The sequence below is a fragment of the Rhamphochromis sp. 'chilingali' genome (assembly GCF_963969265.1).
Source record: "Rhamphochromis sp. 'chilingali' genome assembly, chromosome: 10".
In the NCBI taxonomy this organism is placed as follows: domain Eukaryota; kingdom Metazoa; phylum Chordata; class Actinopteri; order Cichliformes; family Cichlidae; genus Rhamphochromis; species Rhamphochromis sp. 'chilingali'.
Genome location: NC_137937.1, coordinates 25516256 through 25543924, shown reverse-complemented (window position 1 = coordinate 25543924; position 27669 = coordinate 25516256). Strand labels below are relative to the sequence as shown.

At 37.8% G+C, this 27669-nt stretch overlaps 2 protein-coding genes across 4 annotated transcripts in view; one reads left to right on the top strand and one right to left on the bottom strand.

Moving 5' to 3' along the window:
• The window catches only part of ipo11 (importin 11), a 128014-nt gene extending 121591 nt beyond the window's left edge, over window positions 1-6423 (bottom strand). Inside the window, exon 1 of the mRNA XM_080893946.1 lies at window positions 6302-6423. The gene's annotated coding sequence lies outside the window, so the exon portion shown is untranslated. The remainder of the gene's footprint in view (window positions 1-6301) is intronic.
• Window positions 6424-10821: 4398 nt separating this feature from the next.
• Window positions 10822-27452, top strand: hsd17b3 (hydroxysteroid (17-beta) dehydrogenase 3). Of its 3 annotated transcripts, XR_013972947.1 has the most exons (12): window positions 10822-11025; window positions 22463-22509; window positions 22733-22808; window positions 22920-23027; window positions 23795-23862; window positions 24373-24417; window positions 25142-25176; window positions 25312-25393; window positions 25479-25544; window positions 25679-25828; window positions 25918-26165; window positions 26289-27452. XR_013972947.1 is itself a non-coding variant. In XM_080893294.1 (11 exons), exons 1-11 carry the CDS (start codon window positions 10875-10877, stop codon window positions 26023-26025), a joined length of 936 nt encoding a protein of 311 aa, XP_080749420.1. In that variant the 5' UTR covers window positions 10822-10874; the 3' UTR covers window positions 26026-27452. The 3 variants fall into 3 exon arrangements, 2 of the variants coding, with proteins under 2 accessions (XP_080749420.1, XP_080749421.1); XM_080893294.1 differs by having other exon boundaries at window positions 25918-27452; XM_080893295.1 differs by lacking the exon at window positions 23795-23862 and having other exon boundaries at window positions 25142-25163; window positions 25918-27452.
• The last annotated feature ends 217 nt before the right edge of the window (window positions 27453-27669 follow it).

Below are 27669 nucleotides of genomic sequence, written 5' to 3'. Positions count from 1 at the left end.
GTGTTTTTCAGTCTCAAAGGAAGTACCCGAGTCACTTTCACAGTCTGAATAATGAACTGTTGCCTAACCAGGCCTACACTGATAACATGAATCCTTCATTATGAGCTCAACCTTTCATGAAGGGATTAACAGATTTTGTTTCCCTTTTTTTAAAACACTCTCCTCAGTACAAAACAAAATGAGCCATTTACAATATGAATAAAAAAATACATTTATTAGTGTTATTCCAAATACATTACATTAAAAACGTTTTTAAATAATCCTTTTAACAAACCAGTCATATTAAATTGGCACCATACTACTAAGTGCCATCCGTGAAATCATTAGTAGTATGGTGGCTGACTTTTCATGACTAGGTTAGAAAAACAGCATAGGGAACAACAAGACTGCCATCTACAGTCCAAAAGTAAATATCCTGCACCACAAAACACTGTGTGCGTCTGTAACTACATGTGCATTAAGAATGCATCAGGAGCATTGCGGCCGGTGCAATTTTCACATTACAAAGTATAATTATTGTAGTGCACAGTCCATGCATTATACATTACCATTATTAATTTTGATTATAGTAAGACTAGTACCAGTCAATTCTTAAAGACATTAATGAAGGTCGACTTTGTGAGCACAGTTATCTTGATTTAAGATAAACATTCACCTACAAATTGATAAGCGTTTCCTCACAGATAAACTTTACCTTGGTGGGCCACCCAGACATAATAAGAGTTACCAAGTATACTTTAAGTAATTCGAGCTTATTCCCCCCCTTATTTGCCTGTGTAAATGATGCTATCTGCGATCAGTGTCCAGGTTGTTATTGTGGCAATGTGGTTTCTGCTTTCTCTGAGAGTGGAAGCAGAACTGCTGCGAACTGGAGGGTCACTCCAACTGGAAACTGCAGAAAGTGACTACTGATTCAAGTGCCGCTACAGTGAGTTTACTGAGCCTGCAGACCAGAATAAGGACTGTCACCAGCTGCAGTCTAAGACGGTGGAATTCGAAGTTCATCTGCAGGATGAAAGGCTCATTCTGCAGAGCCAACTGATTATAATATTCACTTATTTTTCACAAAGCACTTGACAAATAAGATTTTCTCCTTTTATTTACAGGGAGGGGTACTTCTACACTTTCATTTCCAACTCACATTCCACTCTTGTGACTGTTGACAACGCTTTCCTGACCATCTCCATGCAAACTGAATCAGAAATGGCAAAAAAGGATTTCACTCCAAAGAATCCAATAATTCAGTCCAATAAAAATCCCTTGTTTTGACATCTGTAACTTACGTCATATTTTTATTTCTATTTTCTTTCCTTAAGTATGGCGTCTTGACAGTCACCCTTCTATTAATACTATTTGCTAATTTTTGTATGTTTGTTTCACTTAAATGTTTAGATCATCAAACAAATTTAAATATTAGACACAAAAAGCAGTTTCTAAATGAAGGTGTTTATTATTACGGGGAGAGAAAAAAATCCAAACTTATATGGCCCTGTGTGAAAAACTGATTGCCCCCTAAACCTAATAATGGCTGGGCCACTCTTACCAGCAACAAGTGCAATGAGTCTTTTACAGAGAGGAATTTTGGCTCATCTCAACCCCATTGTAAGATTTTCAAGCATGAACTGCCTTTTTATTCAATATTCAAGTTGAGGTCAGAAACAGATGGCCAGATATTCTACTTAAGGATGTTTTGGTAGACAGCAGAATTCAGCAAGTCTTCCAGGTCCTGAGGCAATAAAACAGCCCCAGACCACTACACTACCAGCACCATATTTTACTTTTGGTGCGATTTTCCTTTTCTGAAAATCTGTTTCTTTTATGCCAGATGTAATGGGACAGACACCTTCCAAAAAGTTCAACATTTGTCTCATCAGTCCACAGAGACGAAAGCGGATCGTTGAATGAAACGGATGAACCAGAATTGGTTTGTAAAAATGGTGCAACGACAGTGGTGTGGAACTGGTTTAGCTTTCGTCCGTCAGATACACAACAAAGCACTATTTTTGGTAGAGCATGCCAGCGGACCGTCGTTATTACCGTGTTGTTTGGTAAATACGGCACACTTAAAATCAAACCTTTGATTTTTCTGAAAATCGTGCCCCTTATAATCCCATGTGCCTTATGTATGAATTCTGGTTGCGTTTACTGACCTCGAAACGATTTTATGTCGTACACGGCGCTCGAAAATCTGTCAAATGTTTTAGTACGACTTTGCTAAGCTACGAACCCACACCGCTTGATGGATTGTCGGGGCATTACGGCTATCGTAGGCAGGAGCCTCGCGGAGTGATACGTACTGTGCTTCAACAAAATATTACCGTATTGTGTGTGTATAGCCTCTTTTTAAGTTTTGTGGATATTATACATGGTTATGCTGAGGATATGTCGGCCAATTTCCACTGGAAATGCCTTTTGGTTAAACTGTCAGCAAGGAATTTGCACTGTTACGTTTTTATACAACTTTAATGTAAAAAAAAACAGCTGCTTGTTTAAGTGAAAATACATTGATGGGGTTTTTTTTGCACTAATAAAATTGTGGAGTTGTAAAGTATTTTCTCTAGTGTCAATTATATCGTCAGTTATATCGTTATCGCAAATTTTCAAATCTATATCGTGAGAAATATTTTTGGTTATATCGCCCTGCTCTACCAGTCACTTTCTTTGAATCATGAACTCTGACCTTGACTGAGACATGTGAAGCCTGCGGTTCTTTAATGTTGTTCTGGGTACTTTGTGAGCTCCTAGATGAGACGTCGATGTGCTCTTGGAGTAATTGTGGTAGGCCGGTCACTCCTGGGAAGCTTCACCACTGTTCCAAGTTTTCTCCATTTGTGTATAATGGCTCTCACTTTGGTTCAATTGAGTCCCAAAGCCTTACAAATGGCTATATGTAACCCTTTCCGCCTCACAGATTTCAGTGACTTCGTTTCACAGGCGTTTCTTCAGATCGTGGCATGATGTGTTGCTTTTAGAGCTCTTTTAGCCTGTTTCACTTTGTCAGACAGATTCTATTTCAGTGATTTCTTGATTCAGCAGGTCTGCCAGTAATAATGCCCGAGTGTGTTTAGTAAAACTGAACTCAGCTTTCCAAAAAAATGTGGTCAAAGTTAATTCATGATCTAACAGGAGGGGCAATTACTTTTTTACAGGAACAGGTAGATTTTGATAACTTGCCTCCCTTAATCAGTGAAATCATCTTTTAAAAACTGGATTTTGTATTCATTGGGGTTATCTTCATCTAATACAAAAAAAATTGATGATCTGAAACATGCAAGTGTGTCAAATATGCAAAACACAGGGGAATCAGGAAGAGGGTAAACATTATTTTCACACCACTGTATGTAGACATAACACTGCTTTATCCCTTTAATTGGGTGCCTCTTTCGACATGAATGCTTCATAGGTCATAGTAAGTCGTTCAACAAAAATACCCTCCTCTGAAAATGGTCATGACAGACAGACCTGTAGCAATACTGGGGAACTATCACTCAAGGCCATGAAGGAAAAAAAAAACACTAAGAAAGTCCGACTCATTGGAAGCAACAGAAATGAAGGTTGGTTCAAGAGTTTTAGACAGTACTGTATGTTTACTGCAGAAACTAAAGTTAAATAGTGATTAGTCAGTAAAATAAAATAAAATATGATACAAAAAAAGAAAAATGTGTTTTTGGTTTAATCTTCTCTTGTTTAAAGTTTAGTAGAGTTTAAATCCAGTCTAAAAGCTTTAAAAAAAAAAAAAAAACAGGGTGCAGCAACAGAAACTCAGCTGGTACCGAAATGACAATGAGTGTTATGTGGAGCATTCAAGCACTGAAATGCTTGCAAAGCAGAGGGAAAAAATTAGAAACTTGGATAAAATCCAGTTTTTGAAATGTTGTATAGAAGGGCGGATTTGGCAGAGAGCCTAGTCTTGGCTCCAGCAGTAGCAGCTAATAACGTTACACTCAACCCTCTGAGAAAAGCACAGGAGGACAGGCTCTGTCCCCAAACTCCTCCCCCATGCAAGACCAATACTGCTGAGGTTTGATCAAAAGGTAAATAAAGATGTTCCGCTCTCTGCAGTCAAATTTAACAACAAAACAATAAAATTATACTAAAATACAAAAAGGTTACATCCGTTGGACTTGGGGTTACCAAGGTAGCCCACACATAGTACCTAAGGTATACACCAAGTTTACCTTAGGTACTAAAAAACCATGTCGAGCACTGCTGAGCTGACCTGAGTAGGTACTAATGGAAGGGCTTTAAGTGAGCATGTAGTGGCAAATGAAATAAGCCTTTGGATGAACAATGACGGCATTGTGATTTTGCCAGGCAGTTCCTATTAAATACCATCTATTAAAAATGTTTATTTAGGTAATATATGCTTTAATATAATAACTTATTTTCCTATGGTTAGTGATGTTATAGGACAAATTTCTGGTGAGGAGGAATACATTATTAAAGCATTACTGAAACAAATTCTGATAACACAGAATCTGCAGATTGACTTCAATCAGTAGCATTATGAGTTTAAGTCGTGCTTATCTTTTCTGTAATGTAATAAAATATCATCCATTTAGAAAACTGACCTGTGTGAGCTGCCTGGTTTGCTAGGACATTGTCTACTGATATACTGATAATCTCACTGTCGTGGACGGTTTCAGGATTATCTAGCTTACTCTTGGTGGGTATTTTAGTTAAAGACATCATTAAAATGGTGGTAGTAAGTAGACCACTGTAATATACCAAAATTCTTTTTCATGACACATGCTTTAACTTTTACCAGAAAAAAAAACCACCACGGCCCAAAAAGAAACAAAGCACTTAAGACAGTTTTTTGTTTTCCCTACAGTGACATACAGTATGAGAATGTGCTCTGTTCTGATCACATACTGCTTTTTTTGTTTTACCACTGTAAGAGTCACAACCTTAAACTTGTTCATCCACAATCCAAATCTGCATAACTATTCACGGTCCTTGGTGAGTGTAATGAGACAAACCTGGGGCAAGTCTGACTGCAGGAGCAAGACCAATGTGTCAACCTCAAATTGCTATTTAGTAGCTCAAAAGGTAGCTACTTCAATAATCTCCAACAAAGCACAAAAGAGGGAAAGAAAGCTGTTCCCGCTGAAGATAGAAGAAACAAACTTGTTTTGCCACTTAAGACAGAAACAGGCCACTGAGTACAGCCAAGCTACAAAGGAAGATTATACCAGCACCTAATGATGTGTGACTCAAACAAATCACTCCAATTACCACTGTTGTAGCCCTCACTAGTTCACATGAAGAGCAAAAGATGGACGTAAAATTGCACGGTGGAAAAGCTGGGCGTTTCGCATTCTGTTAAAAAGCTCAACGCAGGAGAGATCATCCCACGCAGAAAATATTTTCTAGTTTTATTATCTGACGATGCTGTGCAGTTTCTGAAGCGTTACAAGGTTAAGATACTTTATTTACTGTTAAGCTAAAGTGTTATTTTATACTTTAAATCATATGCTGTGTCACTGGATTTAAGGCTGCTGGCACCTTCTTTCAGTAATCACTCTTGACAACAGCTAATTGGAAAATGATAGAAAATACCCCTTAATTTACATACATGAAATGCTACTACCTGAATATCGTGATATGATTTGGGGGTTATATCACCCACGCGTAAATTGCCAACACATGAGGCTAATCCAGCGGTAGGCAGCTAAATATTGTTTTGCACTTGCCGTAGCTTCTGTCGCTAACACTAGCTTGCTGTCAAATGTTGGCTCGGTTGACAAGAAAGCTAGGGTGGCAACTGCAGGGGCTATCGGTACATTTACTGATTTACCTCCAACTAAAGCTACGGTAACACACGCCTGGACATTTTACACTATATATAGCTATATGTGTCTACAGGCCTTTAGTCAAAGCAAGGATTTGTTATGATTGTACAAACGCAGTCGCTAGCATGTCTACGCAGTGGGTTAGTTTGTTTCTGAAGCACAGAAGGAACCAAAACAAGCTCAGTGGCGTGGGGTAATAGTGGGGCAGAATTTTTAAACTAATGTGATTCACATTTGCCTTTTACTACTGCTGTAGGATTATATAGTCCAACTTGCTGTAGTCTTGCCCCAGTGCGCGTCATCTATAATCAAAATACCGCTCACTCACTAAAGAACCGGGGTGGGCAGAGTTCATAATCGTGCATATACCCCAAAACACCAAAGCTAACTTTAGGCTGACTAGCTAGCAAGCTTGAACTTATTCTATCCAAACCAACGTCCGTCAGTAGTATTTGTCCTGGCAACCAATTAAATATTTCTACAAAGACATATGAAGCTGGACTCACCTAAAAGAAAAGCAGTAGAAAACAGAATCTGTGCTTGTAACAGTGGCTGCTAAAGCGCTGCCAGTGGTAATGTAATGAGAGGTGGAAACACACGCTTGTAGGAATGGCGCGGGGAGAACAGCAGGCGCGTGTTGATGACGTAGGATCAGCGGCAGGCTGCTTCATCATGAGTAAAGAGAGCCAATCGCTGTTTAGTATACTGACACCAAAAAATCTGGCTGCTGAATTTTTGTATTTTGTTTGTTTTTGTAGGAAGTATTTTAAAGTTAATTCCGTCCTGAACTGGAAACCAGTGAAGTTACTTCAGTACTGGAGTAATATGTTCAAATTTCAATGTGCCTGTAAGGACTCTGGCCACTGTATTCTGAACAAGCTGAAGTAACCCTACTAATGATTTGGCAAACAGTAGTCTAGCCTGCTTGATATGAATGCATAGACCCATTTTTCAAAGTCAGTCTCAGAAATATATTTTCTAACTTTTCATACACTTGTTAAGTGGTAGAAAGCTGTTCTGGCGACCTTATTTGTATAATTATCCAAACTGAGTTCCAAAATAATGCCAAGGTTCCTGACTTGCTCACTGTGTTCAGAGAGAAGAAGATAAACATGGACGAAATTCTGTTTCTGACATTTTTGGTGCAATCACAAATATTTCTGTCTTGTCTCTGTTCAGTTCTGAAAAGTTTCTATACATCCATCAGTTAATGTTATCAGTGCAGCTTATTAAACTGTGAACAGTAGTTAGATGATTAAAGAAAAATAAAAAGCACAACTGTGTATCATCTGCATAAGAATAGTAGGACATATTATTATTCTTTTTGATAGTGCCAAGCACATAAAGGACATTTTAGTATCTTGTTTAATATTTGTCTATTTAAACTTGCATAGAGACCATGCATTATTCAGATATACAGTTTCATGATTACTTAATTTCCTGATTTACTTTAATTATCTTTTTTTTCCAGTTCAGTACATTAGTTCTAGTATGTTTCCAGGGTGGGCTTTCTCATTTCAGTTCAGTTTTTGTTTGTTTGTTTGTTTGTTTGTTTGTTTGTTTGTTTGTTTGTTTGTTTGTTTGTTTGTTTGTTTGTTTGTTTGTAAGTCCCAAAAAGTTGATTCTGTTCATCTGGACATAGCGTTTTCAGTGGGAAAAACATTCCATCGCTCATCCAAGTGACGTCTTCAGTCTTAGCGATTTCCCTACCAGGATGATTGAGCATGCATCAAGACGTTTGTTTGTAAGTTTCTTTTTTATATATAATTTGACAATATGGTCAGTTTTCAGGGGTGATGCAAACACAGCACTTTGTGAAGGTGGCTTTGTAATATAAAATTCAATAAATAGATCAGTGTGTCCTCTGATTTTAAGTGTCAACAGATTTGACTAAAACTAAAGACACAGGTATATATATTTCTTTTATTTTTGTGAGCAATATTGTTTTGTCTGTTTTTTTATTTTGTTTAAATATCTATTTGTTTACATCTACTGTTTGTTAAGGTTTAATTAATTATTATAATCATGATACCTTCTGTACTGTTTGTCGTTCATTATGATTCCCCAGGATCTCAAGCTGTTTTCTCAGAAAAGGCCGGCTGTCCTATAAGGCTTGTGTTTATGTGATGCTGTTTCATTAAATAGCATCGCTAATTTCTTCACAATTTGGCCTCAGTCAGAAAACCAAAGAAAAACTTCATTTTGTATTTGCTGAAAAACTCTAAAGGGCTACGACTCATCATTTTCTCGGTGGAACAACGCACTTTTGGGTTGAGTTGTGCCAAAACTTGATTTCCAGCATTTTGCCAAAAAGTGATTGCCTGTATTTAAACTGCTATAAATAACTTTTTGGCCTATATGTCAATTGTGTCCAGTCCATCATGAATGATATCAAGTCATCTTGAGCCACAAACGACATTCCTATCACAAGGTGAAAGCCGCAATCACTTTTTTGCAAAGCGACTTTTATATATCCTTTATTTATCATGTTAAAAGGTCTCACTTACATTAAAAAATGTATTTTAAGAGTAATCTGGCCAAGAGAATAGCAGAAATTGCAACAAATATAACAATAGGTCTATAAGGATATTTTAAGTGGCCTTAAAGGGTTGGATTGGTTATAAAGTAGGTACAATAACACAAAGTCATCACTTGAAAAATGTTAATTTTGAAATTTTATATATAACCCCATTTGTAAATCATGCTCATAAAGTCTATTTCCCAATACAAGTAAAGACATTAACGTAAAAAAAATTGAAAAGAAAAAAATAAAAAAAAATAAACTGGAAAAAAGAAATTGAAAAACAATCACTTTTTTGCCTGAAGGGCCACTATGCACCGGCCGAACAAGCAGTGACAGCAGTCCATTGGTTCATTTTCATGACTGACACTGGATTGCCCAATCAAATCTCGTAACGTGACCGGCCCCTCCCATAGCTATGCTGTGTGCTCATGGATCAAATGGCGAGAAGGTGGAGCTGGAAAGCTGAGAGAAAATAGTAAAAACAAAAATAGATGCAATAAAATGTGCCAAACTAACAGACATGTTAGCTGTCGGGGCTGCTGCACCGTGAACAGTAGTACCAGCAACAAGTAGTAACCAGGCCTCACAGTCAGAGGAGCGTGCTGCTGCTAGCACCAGCTGAGGGGAACACACACATATATACATACCAAAAAATAATCCAAGTCCAGTCCTGTTGACATCTCTGATCCCTAAATGTGGCTTGTATTCAAGGAATTCTCTAATCTTGCACATGGCATGTGGTCATTCACTGGGGAGAAAGGCATAACCCAGAGTACACAGGATAGTTATCTGTAGAGTGTATCTGTAGAGTGTAGACGAGTTTATCTTCTCACATAATCTCGAACTGCTTGATTTAGATTTTCTTACCACTAGGTGGCAGAGATATTTCAAAGCAGATGTACAGGCACGCAGCCTTTAGGTTATCAGGTCAGAATCTTGACCAATGTATAAATGAAAACTGCTTATTTTAAAAACCTGGAAGTTATACAAGACAAAGTGGACCACATTTCTGTCAGTCTATCATCGGTGACACCAGAGATAAACAAATCATGCAATCACACATTTATGTTGGCTCCCAAGAGAGTATTCATTCCTCTCTGTGGTTTACCACACAATAAGTATTATGCATTTACTGAATACTGATCACATCAAATAAATATAGTTTACCACATAAAGCAACCTACTCAGTGCAAGACACCAACTGACTAAATGTGCCCTATTTCAGTATTTCTCAAAATCAGAGTAACTTGATATTTGTGTGGAAAATGCTGGTCAAATAGCCTTTAATGTGTTCTGGGCAATAAGCAGACATATTACAGACATATCACTTAAGTATCTGAGAAAGTACAAGTACTGTGAGAAACTAGTTCGCCTTTTTGCACATAGCCCATTGTCAGGTGACATGCAGAACATGTTTTTCCACACAGTTATCTAACTGTAAATCATAGTGACACTAATCCCTATCAGTCTTCGTTTGAATTTCGGTGGCCATTTCACTGAAGGCTGTGTATTAACTGGGATAACTTACAATTATGGTACGCATGTCAAGAAAAAAGCTTTCTAGACATTATAACGACAAGAAAGATGATCACTTTTGACAAACAATGGATTTGTTGATACAAACAGAATAGAAGAGAAATATCCTTTATTGTCCCTCGTTGGGAAATTCACGTGTTACAGCAGCAAAGTGAAAGGCAGACAGAACTTGCAGATTCAAGTAAAGAATATCAAATAAAAAATGAGAAATGACAATTTTACAAATACTTGATCAGACATTGCAGCGCTAAAGGTGAGTGAGACTTTTTTTAAATGAAAATGAAGTCATAATGCAGCTGCTCAGAACACGATAAGATTTAATTACACACTTAGCACTCTTCCATACCTACCAGCCTAAGTTTGTGTGTGTGTGTGTGTGTGTGTGTGTGTGTGTGTGTGTGTGTGTGTGTGTGTGTGTGTGTGTGTGTGTGTGTGTGTGTGTGTGTGTGTGTGTGTGTATGTGTGGGTGTGTGTGTGACTGTCTGCCTGTCTGTGTGTATATTGAGATGTTCTTTAACCCTTGTGTGGTGTTCATATTTTTGTTACTCAGCCAGTGTTCATGGGTCTGGTGGACCCGCTAGAGTTTTGGCTTTCCAAATTAACACTATCAAACAATTTTATGTTAAATTACTCAACAGATGTTTACTTCATCCCAATTACAAGACATATGAACAGCAAACATGGTTAATTTTTTCCCTTTACCTTTGTTAGATCACATTTATGAATTAATGTGCTTCTCGTTTTTCTTTTATATAAAATGTTATAAATAAATCAGTTATAATCAAGTGGAGTGAGTGGAAAGACACAACACATTTACACGTGAAAAAATAATTACTTGTTTAATTTTTCTTTTGAAAAAAACTGAACACGGGTCTCACAGACCCGAACACCATACAAGGGTTAAATGGGAGGATCCTGTTCCTCGTTCCCTCTTTGTGTCAGTCTTTCCCGCTGAACAAAAACGTTTCTCTCACAGACTCACAGACACTTGACTCCTGAGCCTTCTGTACCAGAGAAGCATGGATTTCATGGAACTCTTTTTCATTTCTCTTGGTACTGGAGTTGTGGTGTACTATGGAGTGAGGCTACTGCTTTTCAGTAGGATGCTTTTTCCAAAACTGTGGTTTCCACTGCCAAAAACTTTCTTCACCTCAATGGGAGAGTGGGCAGGTGAGCAGCATGTTTATGCATGTCCACATGTATGCGTTTGTGCTGTGCGTGTCTGTGCCATGTGTAATGAATACCATACAATCTTCAGTAGGTCATACTATGATAAATAAATCCTGGAACTTCAGTAGGTTACGTAGTATCAAGCCAACATAGGTATCACGTTTTGTGATACAACACTACATTTATGTGTATACTGTATGTAATTAGAACTTTTAAATGACTACATTATTTGAATTAATTAATAAGCTAAAGTGTACATGGCAGAATCTGCAAGTGCCATGAACACTAAGCAGTGAAAGTGATTTAGTTGATCAACTTGTGTGTAAAAGTGCATTTAGTAGGTCACAATAGCGTGAGTCCCCTGCCCAAACTTGTTTTAACATTTCATCGTTACACAAGATTGCACTTGTGCGCTGATATACCCAAAGGAGGCAAGTCCCGACGCTTAAAATACTTCTTTTTTTATATACTTGCAGGGCAGCTGATATATGTACAGAAAACACAATTCAAATTCAATATCAAAATGTATGGAACATCAAGCATAAACTGCATGTTTTTCACATAACATCCATTCTGAGATGAGCAAAATGATCCGCGTCATCATAGTTGACATTGGAAAAAAGCTGCATAACGACAAGTCATACCTGTGTGACTAGTTTAACAGGAAGAACTTGGTATAGTACAGGGAGTCAGAAATATTCCTCTACCTTACCACACTATAGCCTACTCTTCCGAAAAATGTAAAGAAAACATAACAACTACATTTATTTTATACACAATTACATGTAGTGATAAGCTTACTGACAAAATGCACCATATTCCATTCATTTTCAAACTTGTAATAATTTAGATTGGCATGTAGTTGTGTAAAAAGGGCTGTTAAAGTGCAAATTATGATACGCAAATTATATATGCAAACTGTTTCTAATTAAGAATAGGAAAAACATTTTCAGATTTCAAGAACAGAGAAGTAAAGCCAAACCTTCGGGTTGAAAATGGCAAATTACTGTTGAAGGTTTGATTTAAACCAATCATGTTTTTCAGTGTTTTCCCAAAACATTTTACCCTGAAGTGTTTTTGTAGTGAGTGGATATACAGGATTAAGAATAATAAGCAGGAAGCTTTTACATTCGAAGTGGGTACAACAAATCTAACATAAACACTCCAAATGAAACTACAGAATAGAGTCAACTTAAAGGCGGCTGAGGAAATGAGCAAATACTTGCTCTCTTGTCAATCTCCTTGTGACATTCCTCTGCAGGTCCAGAAGCAGTTTCATTCACTCAAGAGGTTTGCTTTGGCATCTTCTGAAGGGGTTATTCTCTCACAGTGCTCAAAGAAGCCTAATAAAAACACTGGGCTGATCTTGCTTTTCTTCCCAAAGCCCACTTTCCTTCCCACTTTCATTCCAGAGGAATAACATCTGAACAGCACGGCTGCATAAATGACACCCCTCTCCAATTATTTCTCCCAATAATTGGAAAGCCCCATTTGTATCCCTCTTCAGACCTTTTAAACATTTTTAGTTTCAAGAAGCCTAAGCGGTGTTGTGCATGTGCATGGATCTATTGATAACAAAGAATAAGTTACTCAAATGGCAATGCCCCATTTTTTAGAAGCTCACAAATAATTAGGACAATTAACTATTTCACTATCAGGTGAGGCATTTTCTTTTTTTCTTTCATAATAATTAGGCAGATAAGAGATGTGGGCTTTTCAAATATAAGTGCTGTACTTGTATTTGGTAGCTGTCCACCAATAAGATGTCAGTGCAAGTGAAGGAGGGAATCACTAGGCTGAACAACCAAAACAAGCTTGCCAGAGAGACACTAAAAATGCAGGAGTAACCTAACCATCAGTTGTGAAGGCACTGGGCAGCTCAGCAGCACCCAAACACAACATCTAACCAAGGTAAGAACACTTTTAAGGTGGTACGTGAATCATCATCAAGAGGTACAATCAAGAGATGCTTTCATGAATGTAATTACAGAGGGTTTACACCGAGATGCAAATCACTGGTCATACACAGAAACAGTAAGGCCAAAAAACATCTAGCAGAGCCTGCAAACCAGATAGATGAAACTCAACTTAACTTGTACCAGAACGATAGCAAGGGAAACTGCTCGTGATTTGAAGCATACCGCCTTATCTGACAAAGATGGTAAATGGTAAATGGCCTGCATTTGTATAGCGCTTTACTCAGTCCCTAAGGACCCCAAAGCGCTTTACACTACATTCAGTCATTCACCCATTCACACACACATTCACACACTGGTGATGGTAAGCTACATTGTAGCCACAGCTGCCCTGGGGCGCACTGACAGAGGCGAGGCTGCCTGACACTGGCGCCACCGGGCCCTCTGACCAGGTAGGGGCATTATTACGACATGTGTGTGTATGGTTCTAATTGTGAGTGAATCACTATTGTTTACTGATAATGTGACTGATAAATGTAGAAGGATGAATTATTTAGTGTGCAGGGCTATACGCTCTGCTTAGATTCAGCCATGTGCTGCATAACCTATCAGGCAGTGCAAATAGATAATGACCCAAAGCATGTTGCAAAAGCAACCCAAGAGTTTCTCAAGCCAAAGTAATGGGATACTCTTCAATAGACAAATAATTCATTTGATATTAGTCAAATAGAGCATGTTTTTTAGTTACTGAAAATAAAATCTGAAGGTAGAGAGAAAAGCAAACCGAATGTAGTTGCAGTTAAGGCCTGAGCAAAGCATTAGCATCTGGTGATGTCCACAAGATTTCAATATAACTTAAAATGATCTTAGTTTGTCCAGCTTTTTGAGTTTCTAAACACAGGGAACTATGCACAATGACGACTGTGATTCCTAAAAGTTAAACCACTTGAATTAAAGATGAAATTCTGCCCTTAAATCACATTTATGTTATTTGATTTAAAATCCGCTGCGCTGGTGGACAGAGGCAACATTGCAAACACTGTGTCTAAACATTGTGTCATCCTTCAGTATTTATTTACTCAAATGGTAAATGGTAAATGGCCTGTATTTGTATAGCGCTTTACACATCCAGTCACCCACCCATTCACACACACATTCACACACTGATGATGGCAAGCTACTCAACTCTGACAATAGAGTACAATGAACTCGCTGTGACATATTAAAGTGAAGTAACTGTGGCGAGCTTTGTGAGATCACACAGTTTTTGTATAAAGTGGACAAATATGGCACTTAGAAACACTGTTAACAATGGGGACAAATAGACTTTCTATTCCCTTGTTGCCCTTGTTGAGTGCATAGGCTCAACATTAATTTAATATTGGAAAATGTCTTAAGTTGGCTTCCAGTTTTACTATCCTGCTGGCTTTTAAATGACAGTCTTTCTTGCTGCATCACTCTCACACAACAGCACATTTGTCTTTGAAGAGAAGCCTCCACAGGCTGCTGCAGTTCACAGAGCTCATTTGCATAAAGGAAAATGTCACAGTCATGTCTGGTTTCAAATTATTTTGGGTATGTTGATTTTATTCAGTTTGTCACAGAGGAATCCAATTTTTTTTTTATAACCAAATGTTATATAACTACATAATGCTGTGTTTCTTCACTCTCAGAAAAATAATGGTTCTTAAATGGTTCTTTTTAAAGACTCTATGGTTCTTCAAAGAACATTACCAGCTAAGGACCCTTTTAATTTATGAAAATGTTGTTTCATATTTTTCATTAAATATCACAAATAGATTTTAAATATATTGTAGTGGGCTAGGGGAAAGGGCCGCTGGCTAGAGGACAACTTAGAACACGTATATCTGATGTTAACGTGTTCTAAGTTGTATTGTTGTAATGGCAGTTACAGTTATCAGGTGTTGATTTGCCATTTTTGTGTAAAATTACAGCTGCTGTGTTTTCTGTGTTTGGTGTAGCCAGCGGAGCACCGTGAGTTAGACTGCTGTGTCCGTTTACCACCTCTCACTGCTGTGGTGTATGACGGAGTGATCCTAATTAAAGGCTGTGCTCGCTGTAGTTTAGCATTACAGCTAATGCAGGAATAGCAAGTTGAATACAGAAGTCTTCGTCTACATGTCTGAGCTTGCCACAATATTGTTTTGTTTAAGTTATTTGAAGGAAATGACACAGAAGAGTGATTTTCCTGTGACTGGCTCAGGTTTGAGTAACAGTGGAAATCATGAATTACAGATGCTGCAATCTGCAAAAAGGTGGACTATAATTAAATTGTGAAGGGACAAGAAGTTGTTCTTGGGTTAGACATCTTTAATAATCTATTGAAGTAATACACTAAAGGACCAGGGGTGAAGCTCTAGTGTAGCTGTCTGTCATTTTTGTTGCAGTACATGTCATTTAGAAGCTTTCTCTTGAAATATTATGGTGCTGACCAGCAAAGGGTAGCTGAGATGTTATTCTTTCCTCATGACTTCCAGCCCTTCCAGTGCTGCAGTGTCAACAGAGGCGTTTAATCCTCTCATTGTGTTATGGGCGTGCAAAAGGACATCCTTTGAGCTGAACATTTCTGCACAGGAAGGCCGATAAATGTCCAGCTCCAAGTTGGCTCATTTAGAAGAAACATGCTCATTCTAAATGTGCGACTGTTTTTATGGTCTGAAAAACAAAGTATTTCCCCAAGCGAAAATTGTTTTTATGGATGAAATACTACAAAGAATTTCTCAGAATCAACTGAACCCGTTCAGTTCATGTTGATAGTACAGATATAGACATACATCAACAAATCAAGAAAACAAGTGATCTGCTCTGCTAGTTTGCCAAAAAATATTAAAATTCATCAGACAACTGTAGTAAGCAGTGTTGGTCAAGTTACTTGAAAAAAGTAATCAGTAACTAATTACTGATTACTTCCCTAAAAAAAGTAATCCCATTGCTTTACTAATTACTTATTTTCAAAAGTAATTAATTACTTAGTTACTTAGTTACTTTTTAAAAACACGATTTACAACCTGAGTAGGTGATAAAGCGATAGATCTTTCAGCCCAATTCTACTTTTTCTGCATAAGCCATCATACAAAATGTAATCAAATGGAAAAGTCCCTTTTTAAAACTTGTTTTATTAGTTTTAACCTTTTAACTTTATGCATCATGCAAAAATTTAATTATATGCAACATTCTCGGACTGGAAGAAATTTGTTTAACATTTAAACTTATTTTCTGCACATTCCAGCACATAAAATATATTTTTTTGTGTGTGTTTACACTCTTTCAAATAGATGCAAGTAAAACACAGCAGAAAATAAATAACATCAAAGACTAGCGGTCCTGTTGCTCTATTTTCACTTGTAAAGCAGGAGTGGCGTAAGTGGAGGTTTACCCGGTCACTGGAAAAATCCGCGAGTTTCTCTGTGAGTTTCCCATTACGTCATAGCACACTCGGTGCTTGCTTGGAAGTTTAGGGGGTTTTTTTCGCTGTAAAAAGAAGTTTTCTTCCCACGCACAACGGACACTAATGTTTTTGTCACTTTTTATGGAATCAAACTCAAAGTAAGGTCAGTACTTCCACGCTTTAAATGCTGCACGCTCATACTCTCTCCCGCACTCATATGATCCATTGTTGATCTGCACACAGTTGTTGTCACTGTCATGAGATATTCTCGCAAAAAAATCACGGTTTTAGTAACGCAGTTACGCAGCGTTCCTACGGGAAAGTAACAGTAATCTAATTACGGTTTTTGCAATAGTAATCCCTTACTTTACTCGTTACCTGAAAAAAGTAATCAGATTACAGTAACGCGCTACAAGTAACGCGTTACTGCCCATCTCTGGTAGTAAGTCAGCTTATGAACGTAAATGACAACTTTGCACAAATATTACAAATACTATACTATATATAGTATATATGTACTATATACTATATACTATATTCCTTAGTGGAACAATTTCCCTACAGTGCAGCTTACTTGCAGCAGCTGTCTGACAAGTCCTTTGCTGTTGCGTCAGTAAAAACATCTGGTGTAGATACTCTGCCAAATCAAGCATGGGGAGCTACTTGCTATGGCGACCCCTTGTGAATGAGCTGAAAAAAACCTTCCCTAATCCATCCATCCATCCGAGATGGCTTTCTTTGTTTTTCTTTTAATTTTAAGAAGCATCAGTGCAGAATAGTTTTGTGGAGGTTCTGCATAAAAATATGCTGAAATTATTTATTGCATCTTGTAATGTCTTGATGCATCCAGGTAAGGAAATTCCAAAAAGTTGATTCTGTTCATCTGGACATAGCGTTTTCAGTGTTATTTCTTCAGTATCAGCTGACTGCAATTTTTTCCACCCTTATAAACAGTACATTTGCGTAATGACTATAACTGTCGTGGTCCTGGGTCATTTTGACCCAGCGCCCCCCTTTTTCTTTTTTTTTTCGGTTTTAAGTTCATTTGTTACTCTAAGGAGTTAGTCTATGGGTCCTTAGTTGTTCAGTTTGGATTTCCCCTCGTGTCTTTACCCCCTTTGTCCCCCTCTGTGTACTGGAGTTCTGGTGCCTTGTTTTCCCCTCCTTGTGTTCTATTCCATGTTTCCCCAGGCCGTCATGTCTGTGCTCTCCCTCGTGCTCCTCAGTGTTCTCTCTTACCCCCAGTCTGCGTCTCTGTGTATTTCCTGTTTTATTGTGAAGGTCCGTGTCTTATGTCAGTGTGTTCAGCTCACGTTTCCCCTGTCTCATCAGGTCAATTAGGTTTAGCCCTCCTGTTTGCCATTCTGCATTTTCCTCTGTGTGTATTTATAGTGTGTGCTCATCGCTGGTTTGTCTGTGTTACCTCCACGTGTCATCCCGTGTTCCACCACAGATGTTTTCCTCTGAGTTATGGTTTCATATTTGTTTAGGTTTGTTCTTAGTTTCCGTCCATCCCATCTCTGTTCTGTCTGTATTATCACCTCATGTAAATAAAGCCCACTCATTGCATCGTCAGTGCCTGCGATTGGGTCCTTTTCCCTTCAACCCCACACAACTCCCACTGCAGCAGTGACATAAACTAGCACTACTGGTGAACAATGGCCTGTGCAGTCAGTTTCTTGATCATTAATATGCAAATTTTTACAACCAATGATCAACAACTACTGATCAAAGACCACTGATCAATGGTCATGAGTGCCATTCACAGAGCATTGTGAGATGGGGAAAGATGTACCCTTAGGCCCGCTCCTCAATTCAGAAGGTGTGAATAGACTGTGGAGTCCTGGCCTGACAAGTTAGCTCTTCTGTGGTACATAGGACCATTGATCAATCATTGCTGATCAATGGTCATTACAATTTGCATCTTAATGATCAAGAAACTGATCTCACAGCCCATTTTTCGCCAGTAGTGCTAGTTTAAGCCATTACGCAAATGTGCTGTTTATAAGGTTGGAAAAATTTGCAGGCAGTTGAGACCAAAGAACTCACACTGAAAATACTACGTCCAGATGAAGAGAATCAACTTTTTGGGTACATCTTGTAATGTTTCTTCTTTAAAAATCATGATACAGGACAATCTGTGTTTCACATAGTTTATGTTTTCATAGGGATTATTCAAATGGTTCCTGTCCATTGGCAAGTATTTTAAATAAATGCTCTCCTTTCACCTCCACTGTATTTTGGTGGATGCAAAAATTGTAAAAAAAAAAAACCCAAAAAAACAAAAACATACATAGTGTATTTCAGGTTTGTTGCAATTGAATTAAAAAATATTTGAGTAATCAAGGAATATTGAAATACCAGATTTGAGGTTAGTCTAGATAAAGTTTGTGTAAACTTAAATAACAGTAACTCAGTTTCTGCAGACAAAATAAAAGGACATTGACTAAGGCAGCCTATTTTTGCCACTCTACCAAGGGAACAATATAACACTATTTTTATTCTTTTGTGTTATAGCATTATAAAATCTTGTTACTATGTGAAAAGTTAATTGTTCTAATTTGCAGTTATAGTAAGAAAGAGAGCGCATGTTTCTAATATAGTGGCTTTTCTTCAATGACTCACCATTAAATCCAGAATCGAATTTAAATTTTTATGTACTCCTCACATACAAGGTCTTGAATAATCAGGCCCCATCTTATCTTAATGACCTTATAGTACCATATCACCCCCATTACAGCATTTTGCTCTAGGACTGCGGGCTTGCTTGTGGTTCCTAGAGTATTCAAAAGTAGAATGGGAGGCAGAGCCTTCAGCTTTCAAGTCCGTCTTCTGTGGAACCAGCTTCGAGTTTGAATTTAGGGGACAGACAGCCTCTGTACTTTTAAGATTAGGCTTAAGACGTTCCTTTTTTGATAAAGCATATAGTTAGGACTGGATCAGGTGACCCTGAATCCTCTGTTAGTTATGCTGCAATAGATCTAGGCCGCTGCGGGATTCCCATGATGCATTGTTTCTTCTTCAGTCACATTTTTAAATTTACTATGTGTTTATACACCCCTCTGTATTAATTATTAGTTATTATTATTATTCTCTGACTCTCTTCAACAGCATGTCTTTGTCCTGTCTTTGGCTGCCCCTCCCTTAGCCTGGTTCTGTTGGAGGTTTCTTCCTGTTAAAAGGGAGTTTTTCCTTCCCACTGTCGCCAAAATGCCTGCTCGTAAGGGGTCATATGATTTCGTATGAATATTGGGGTTTTCTCTGTTTTCTTTACAATATAAAGTGCCTTTATATTGTTGAGATTTGGCGCTATATGAATAATATTGTCTCCTGGGTGAGGTGTTCCGGGCATGTCCCATCGGGGGCAGGCCCTGAAGCAGACACAGGACACGCTGGAGAGATTACAGTGGCTTGCAAAAGTATTCGGCCCCCTTGAACTTTCCCACATGTTGTCACATTACAGCTACAAACATGAATCAATTTTATTGGAATTCCACGTGAAAGACCAACACAAAGTGCTGTACACGTGAGAAGTGGAACAAAACTCATACATGATTCCAAACATTTTTTTTTACAAATAAATAACTGAAAAGTGGGGTGTGCGTAATTATTCAGCCCCCTTTGGTCTGAGTGCAGTCACTTGAACATCCCACAGAGCACTGTTCAAGCGATCATTCAGAAATGGAAGGAGTATGGCACAACTGTAAACCTACCAAGACAAGGCCGTCCACCTAAACTAACAGGCCGAACAAGGAGGGCGCTGATCAGAAATGCAGCCAAGAGGCCCATGGTGACTCTGGACGAGCTGCAGAGATCTATAGCTCAGGTGGGGGAATTTGTCTGTCAAATATGGTGGTGGCAGCATCATGCTCTGGGGGTGCTTCTCTTCAGCAGGAACAGGGAAGCTGGTCAGAGTTGATGGGAAGATGGATGGAGCCAAATACAGGGCAATCTTGGAAGAAAACCTCTTGGAGTCTGCAAAATACTTGAGACTGGGGCGGAGGTTCACCTTCCATTAGGACAACGACCCTAAACGTAAAGCCAGGGCAACAATGGAATGGTTTAAAACAAAACATATCCATGTGTTAGAATGGCCCAGTCAAAGTCCAGATCGAAATCCAATCGAGAATCTGTGACAAGATCTGAAAACTGCTGTTCACAAACACTGTCCATCTAATCTGACTGAGCTGGAGCTGTTTTGCAAAGAAGAATGGTCAAGAATTTCAGTCTCTAGATGTGCAAAGCTGGTAGAGACATACCCTAAAACACTGGCAGCTGTAATTGCAGCAAAAGGTGTCTCTACAAAGTATTGACTCAGGGGGCTGAATAATTACGCACACCCCACTTTTCAGTTATTTATGTGTAAAAAAAAAAAAAATGTTTGGAATCATGTATGATTTTCGTTCCACTTCTCACGTGTACACCGCTTTGTATCGGTCTTTCACGTGGAATTCCAATAAGATTGATTCATGTTTGTGGCTGTAATGTGACAACATGTGGAAAAGTTCAAGGGGGCCGAATACTTTTGCAAGCCACTGACTGAATACCTGTTAGGACCATTTGCCTGAGCATTTATAGTTTTCTTTCCAGATAATCACTAAATGGATTTTGTGCTTGTGTGTGCTTAGTTTATAAAGCGGATGTGTTTACTAATGTTACAGTAATAATCCTTATCTTCTCCTGGGGCATAGTGCAGATGATCACAGTTTTAGTGCCTCTCCCTTTAAGAACGCACTCTTTTCGAGTTTTTTTTGTTTTGTACTGATTGCTCCATGCAAACATTGAGAATCACACACAACTCACTTTGAACTTACCATAAGTGGGCTGGTACAAAGAAACTCCCATTTCTGTCAGTCGAAGGAAGTTTAACAACAGAAATTTGTATTATAGATGAATATAAAAAAAAAGTGGATTTTCTTTCTGTCATCTAATTGTTTATTTAATTATTTGGTGCAGGATGAATAGACATGAGGGACGTCTTTATCAACAGGAAACATTATAAAACTTATTTGAAAAAACTAAAACTAAAATTTCCAATGCTATCCAGTGGGCCAAATTGCAGTTTTTGCTGGGCCAATTCTGGTCCTCAGGCCTTGTGTTTGACTCTCCTGGCTTAGAGCATTTAGAGCAGTCTGAAACTTGAGCTTTTGGTTCACTGCGGTAACTTTTACTTATGTTGACTATATTATTTAAAACTTTGATCATGTTTAACATGAGCACCATATATTAAAATCAAAACGTCCACTTCTCATCACATAACCTCACCGCACATGCTCAGTTTGGTTATTTTCACTGTTTCATTGTCTTGAATGTAGTTCTTAAGTTGATATAATTAGGTTGTTTGTTTGTTTGTTTGTTTGTTTTTTATAGTTCAGTATGTATATCTACATGTTAAAGCCCTATTTGAACATACTGCTGCCTGTTTGTGTATACTGTGGTTTTCACTAAAGAAGAAATATAAATGACAAAACTTAGCGGATTGCATTTCATAAAACGGAGGCTCAATGTGAGGTTTCTTTGTCATTTGATACTTTCCTAATTAAGTAGTAAAAGTGTGAATTCAATTTATTTGTTCAGCTGAACAAATTAAAACGGAGGCTTAATTTCAGTTCCTGTTTCAGTAGTTAATAGGCAGTGTCACATTACTCATTTCCCCCCTGTGCTAACAACACTTCAAACCATGGGATCTTTTTAATGTTTTAATGGCTTTACACAATTTTCTCAGTGCTGTAAAACATAATTAGATATGAATTCTCATTTAGGTCTGAAAACGGTGATGAAAACAGCCTGTGGTCTTTGTAATAAGGGCCAGGAGGAAATGGGAGAGCAGTGAACACTCAGAAACAAGCTGTTCCTATCAGTTCTTTATCACACCAGGGGAACATGCTGTTTTAGCACAGTTTGTACAAACAGAATGGAGTGAGGATTAAACTAATGTAAACAAATAATAAAACAATCCTGGGATTTGGCTGAAAGCAGAGGAAGATGGGTAAGGCAGTGCATTACTGTACTGTTCTGTGCAGTACAGTGCCTCTAGTGGTCAGAATGGAAACTGCAGGAGATTTGATGAGGGATTCATTTGTAATTTTCAGTCTCTCCATCCTCCTTTCAGTGGTGACTGGTTCTTCAGAGGGAATAGGAAGAGCATATGCATTTGCAGTAAGTGACTGTTTAAATAACTCTGCTTGTGTTCTCATAAAACAAAACGAATACACATACTGTACATAATATCTTTTTATATTTTAGCAAATACTTATATGTATAATAATTTGAAATGAGCACACCATAGTTAAACTACTGTTCCTTTGAGGCACACTTGCTACTTTTTGCTGTGTAACTGTGTTTTCATATGTACTTTTCCACTATCGCTATTGCATCTCAGCTAGCTCAGCGGGGAATGAACATTGTAGTCATGAGCAGAACCAAAACAAAACTGGATCAAGTGGCTAAAGAGATAGGTATCTATGTGCATGTTTTATTTTCTTTGCTTCCTAAAATGTATGATATCTGCTAATATGCTGTTGATCCAGGCAAACGGTGCACAATATTTGTCTTTTCATTGTTCACAGGAGAAGCCACAGGGCAGAGGGTGAAAGTGATAGCAACAGATTTTACCAAAGAAAATATCTTTAGTGAAATTGAAGAGCAACTGAAGGACCTCAACATAGGAGTTTTAGGTGAGCTTTTATTTGTGCCTCCATACAAAATCCAGTTCCAAAAAAGATGGCATGCTGCGTAAATAGAAACACAATCCAATGATTTGCAAATCTCATGAGCCCATATTTTATTTACAACAAAACATCTTCATTTTTAAACACCATTTTAAGAAAAACATTAGCTTTTAAGCACTAAGCTGGGGCAGAGCCATGTTTACTGCAATGTAGCAGCCCCTCTTCTTTTAAGAACAATTTGTAAATCTGCTGATTTTACAGACTGTGGAATTTTGGGAGATGAATGTTGTTCCATGTTTTGTCCGATATAGGATTCTAGCTGCTCAACAGCCCTGGATCTCCTTTGTCATACTTCTTTGGTGAAAGTTATGGAAGATCGGCAGGCCTGTCAGCACCCAGACAATGCAGTTGTAGTTGATGCAGAATCGAGTTGATCAATATTTTGCTGGAACATGCAAAGATTTCCCCCAAAAAAGACAACCAACCTGTTACCGATCAATCTAATCAGCCGCAAAACATTCCTCCAGTTGTTTCTTTTTAGTATCATTTACTTTTCCAGCCTTTTGCTGCCACCATTCCAACATTTTTGAGACATGTCATTCACAGTGAGCTAACACTATTCATGAACTGTTCAACTGTAAATGAAACACAAATTTATCAAATTTGCAAATCAACACAGGCACTTTGTGTTTAGAGACAAAAAAAATGGGGAAAAAACCCTAATTATTTAAGAAAATAATATCAGTTATTTTCCGCGCTTTTTTCTACCCCAGTCAACAATGTAGGAACGCTGCCTTGCTTCATTCCCTACAGATTCCTTGAGTATGATGAGCTGGACAAGGTCAGTAGTACCTCAGCAGCTTATACTTAAAGGTGTTTAGTTTTTTGTGTATATGTACAAGCACATTATGTTTATATTTGTTGTTCCTTATTAAAACCCATTGATGATTAGGCTCTAAAAAAATCATCCATGCTCACCTGCTAGCTGTGATTTCTGTATGACTCTCTTTATGGCTTTGGCAGATATAATAGCATCACCTGCATATGTGTGCAAATGTATAATAAACAGATCCAGGACCTTGTGCACGACTCCATGTACAATAAGTAAAAACAAAAAAAGAAAATACCACTACAACATTATGACTAACTATAGATTGTTTGGATTGACCCCATTTGCATAATTATTACTTTTATTGGTAGTAAGTTTGACAGCAGATAGCATCCTGATGTTGAACCTCAGAGGGTTCAGTTTATAATAACATGTTTTTAGAAGAGCATTTTAGCTCCAAATACATTTCTTTAGATATAAATAAAGAAATTATCTGAGACCCATGTTCATCTATGTTTTCAGACAATTACCAAAGTGATAAACTGCAATGTGAAGACGATGGCCAAGGTAAGATCATAGTTTTATTGTTACTACAAAACAATGAATTTAAGGTCATATTGATTGTTTATTGATGAAGACAGTATATAATCATCAGTATAATCTGAGAGGGTTTGCCAGTAAAGGAAGCGCACGTAAAGGATTTTGTAGAGCAGGGTTGTCAAAGTGGCACATACAGCCCACTATGATCTTAAGTGGGCCAGATCAATGAACTTCCCCTTTCTGTCATTTTAAAGAAGTTTAAAACAGATTCCTGAGATATGGAAGTATGATTTCAGCAGTATGTCTCAGTTTTCTACATAAAAACGACATAAAGTAATAAATTAAATTACAGACAAAGTTTCGGTAGCTTCACCCAGACTGTCCTGTAATTATAAAGCACAAAGTTTTTGTTAATTTGCAAAAAATGTTCTTTGTTTATTATCTTTTTTTTACTGTGCACCCAAACATTTTTTTTTATAGTTAATAGTGAATGAACGGGGACTTTTCTGTTATTTACATACTTTTGTATAGAGTTAAAATATAGTTAAAACTCCACATTTTATGCCATCCTTTACATTTTCTAAAGCTGTCCAGTGGTCGGATTGGAGTCTTTGCCGGCCCAGTTCTGGTCCCCGGGCATTTTGTTTGACACCCCTGTTTTTTAAGGATTATTTGTATTGTTCTAAAACAAGTTAATGCTTTTCATTGCTTCATATGACTCAAGTCTGAACTTATTTTCTTTTGTTTCCAGATGTGCAAAATTATTCTCCCAGGCATGGCAAACAGGTTTCCTACCCATGTTTTCTTCATTAGATGTAATGTGTAAAGTGATGGATTATAACATGCTAATTAATACTGAGGTTGTGCTCATAAGTGTTGTTTAATTATTTATATCTGTTTGTATGTTTATTGTATTTATAGAGGGAAAGGGATGATATTGAATGTTTCTTCTGGAATTGCTTCTATCCCATTTCCCATGTACACCCTGTATGCTGCATCAAAGGCAAGTTTCACACCAGCGGCACACTTTTAAGTCTCTCTGCCCAGGCGACGTATGATCCTTCACATTTTAATTTGCGTTCTTATAGGTGTTTGTGGAAAGATTTTCTCAAGGTCTACAAGCTGAATACAAAGATAAGGGGATTATTATCCAGGTATTTTGATCCTCACTCAGACATCATCTCAAGTTTTATGAAACGAAAGCAATTATTTTCTTTAAACTAACTTTAAAGTCTTTTATTTCTTGTCCTCTTGTCCTAAATCTTTCCCTCTCATGCACTGTTTTCAGTCAGTGGCTCCATTCGGGGTATCCACTCGAATGGCTGGGTTCCAAAAAGCTAACATGATAACTTTTTCACCAGAAGACTTTGTAAAATATTCACTGCAGTACGTCAGCGCTGGAGACAAAACAAATGGAAGCATCTGTCATACAGTTCTGGTAAGACTTAGAGTCGCAAACATAATGCCAAAAACTGCCACCAAGAGACTGACCTGCAGTATTGTATGTGTGTGTGCATGTGTGTACAGGGCTGGTTGCTGCAGACTATTCCACTTAAGATTCTCTATGCAGAACCTATGATGCAAGGCTTACAAGACTACGCCAAGCAAAATCGAATGCAGGCTGGATTGGTCTAAATCAAAATCCATGTGTGACAGACATGCTGGTGTGCTTCAGATCATAAGTTCTTCTCCCCTTGCTTTTCTTTTTCCATCAACAGGTTAATCTTGGTTTCATCTGTCCGAAGACTGATATTTTTTTTTGTGGAGCTATGCAGGTTCGTTTAGATGCTTTCTGGGAAAGTCTAATCAGGTTTTCTTGTTCTTGACTGTAAACAGCGATTTGCATCTTGCTATAAACCCTCTGTATTTATGTTCATGAAGGCATGTCTTGATTGTAGACTTGGACGCACCTACCACCTTGAGAGTGTTCTCGACCTGGGTTGATGTTGAAAAGGTTTCTTTCTTCCTTTTTTTTGTTTAACCATCAAAATGATTCTGCCATCGCCTACTTTTGTAATCTTTGTGTGGTCTTTCAGGCATTTTGGTGTTCTTGAGCCGGTCAGTGTTTGGTCACTCCTGAAGTTTTTGCTATCTCTCGGATGATTTTGTTTTGTTTTTTTCAGTCTATGGCCTCCCTTACTTGTACTGACATCTTTGAAATTCCAGTGAACAGTTACTAAATCCACATTCAACACTCAGAATCCGCTTCAGAATAACACTGGAAAAGGCCTCGCCTGCCCAATTAATTTTTACAGTTGACTGACAAAACTGGTTGTGTACTAAAAAAAAAAAAGTTATAACATCTACACAGTTAATGCATTGCCTTTGTCAAACAGCCCCTGAATTAAAGGTGAAAGTCTGCACTTCCATCACATCTTAATTGTTTGATTTAAAATCCACTGTCATGGTGTATAGAGGCAAAATTGTCTCACTGTCCAAATACTTATGGAACTAACTGTATTAATATGAATGCAGTAGTACTGTCTGAACTGTTTCCATGTAAAACACACATGTCTATAAATTACATTCTTAATTTAATCTCCACGTCTTCATCTTATAGGGACTGATGCATGTTGTTTGTTCACTCAAATAAATGAAATATCACCATTGTTGGTTTTAAACAATATTGTTACTGAACAAATGGTGCTTTTCAAGTTTACTTGAGTAATTAGTGTTATTTCATGTAATACTGTGCACTCAAAAACAAGCTTTTCAATTTGCTTTAAAAAAAAACCCCTCAGGCCAAGTTATTCCACCCAAATGCAAAGTAACTGTTAACTTGCCAAAGCACTGCTTTTTGTTGTAATCAGACTATTACTTATTTATGAGTGTTCTTGTCAATAGAAAAATGATGTCGTGTTTCTCCTTCTTTGCACCTTCAGTTTTACGGTTCAGATATAAATCTCTTACTCCACACAGTTAATAATTCTGATGCAATTCAAGGTTAAAATTTACATAACTTTCTCATACGTGACTAAGCACTGATAGCAGTGACAAATGTGTGTGTGTGTGTGTGTGTGTGTCTACATATCTTGTAGAGATATGAGTAATAAAAATAATAATGACACCTTATCTGCTAAACGGAAGGACCTGTCTTGTTCCATTAATTCACTCCTACACATCCGTACGCGCGCGCGCGCACACACACACACACACACACACACACACACACACACACACACACACACACACACACACACACACACACACACTTTTAACTGTCATTAGCATCCTCTATTCTCCTCTGAGATTAAGAAAACATTTGCTCGCGTGATGGGA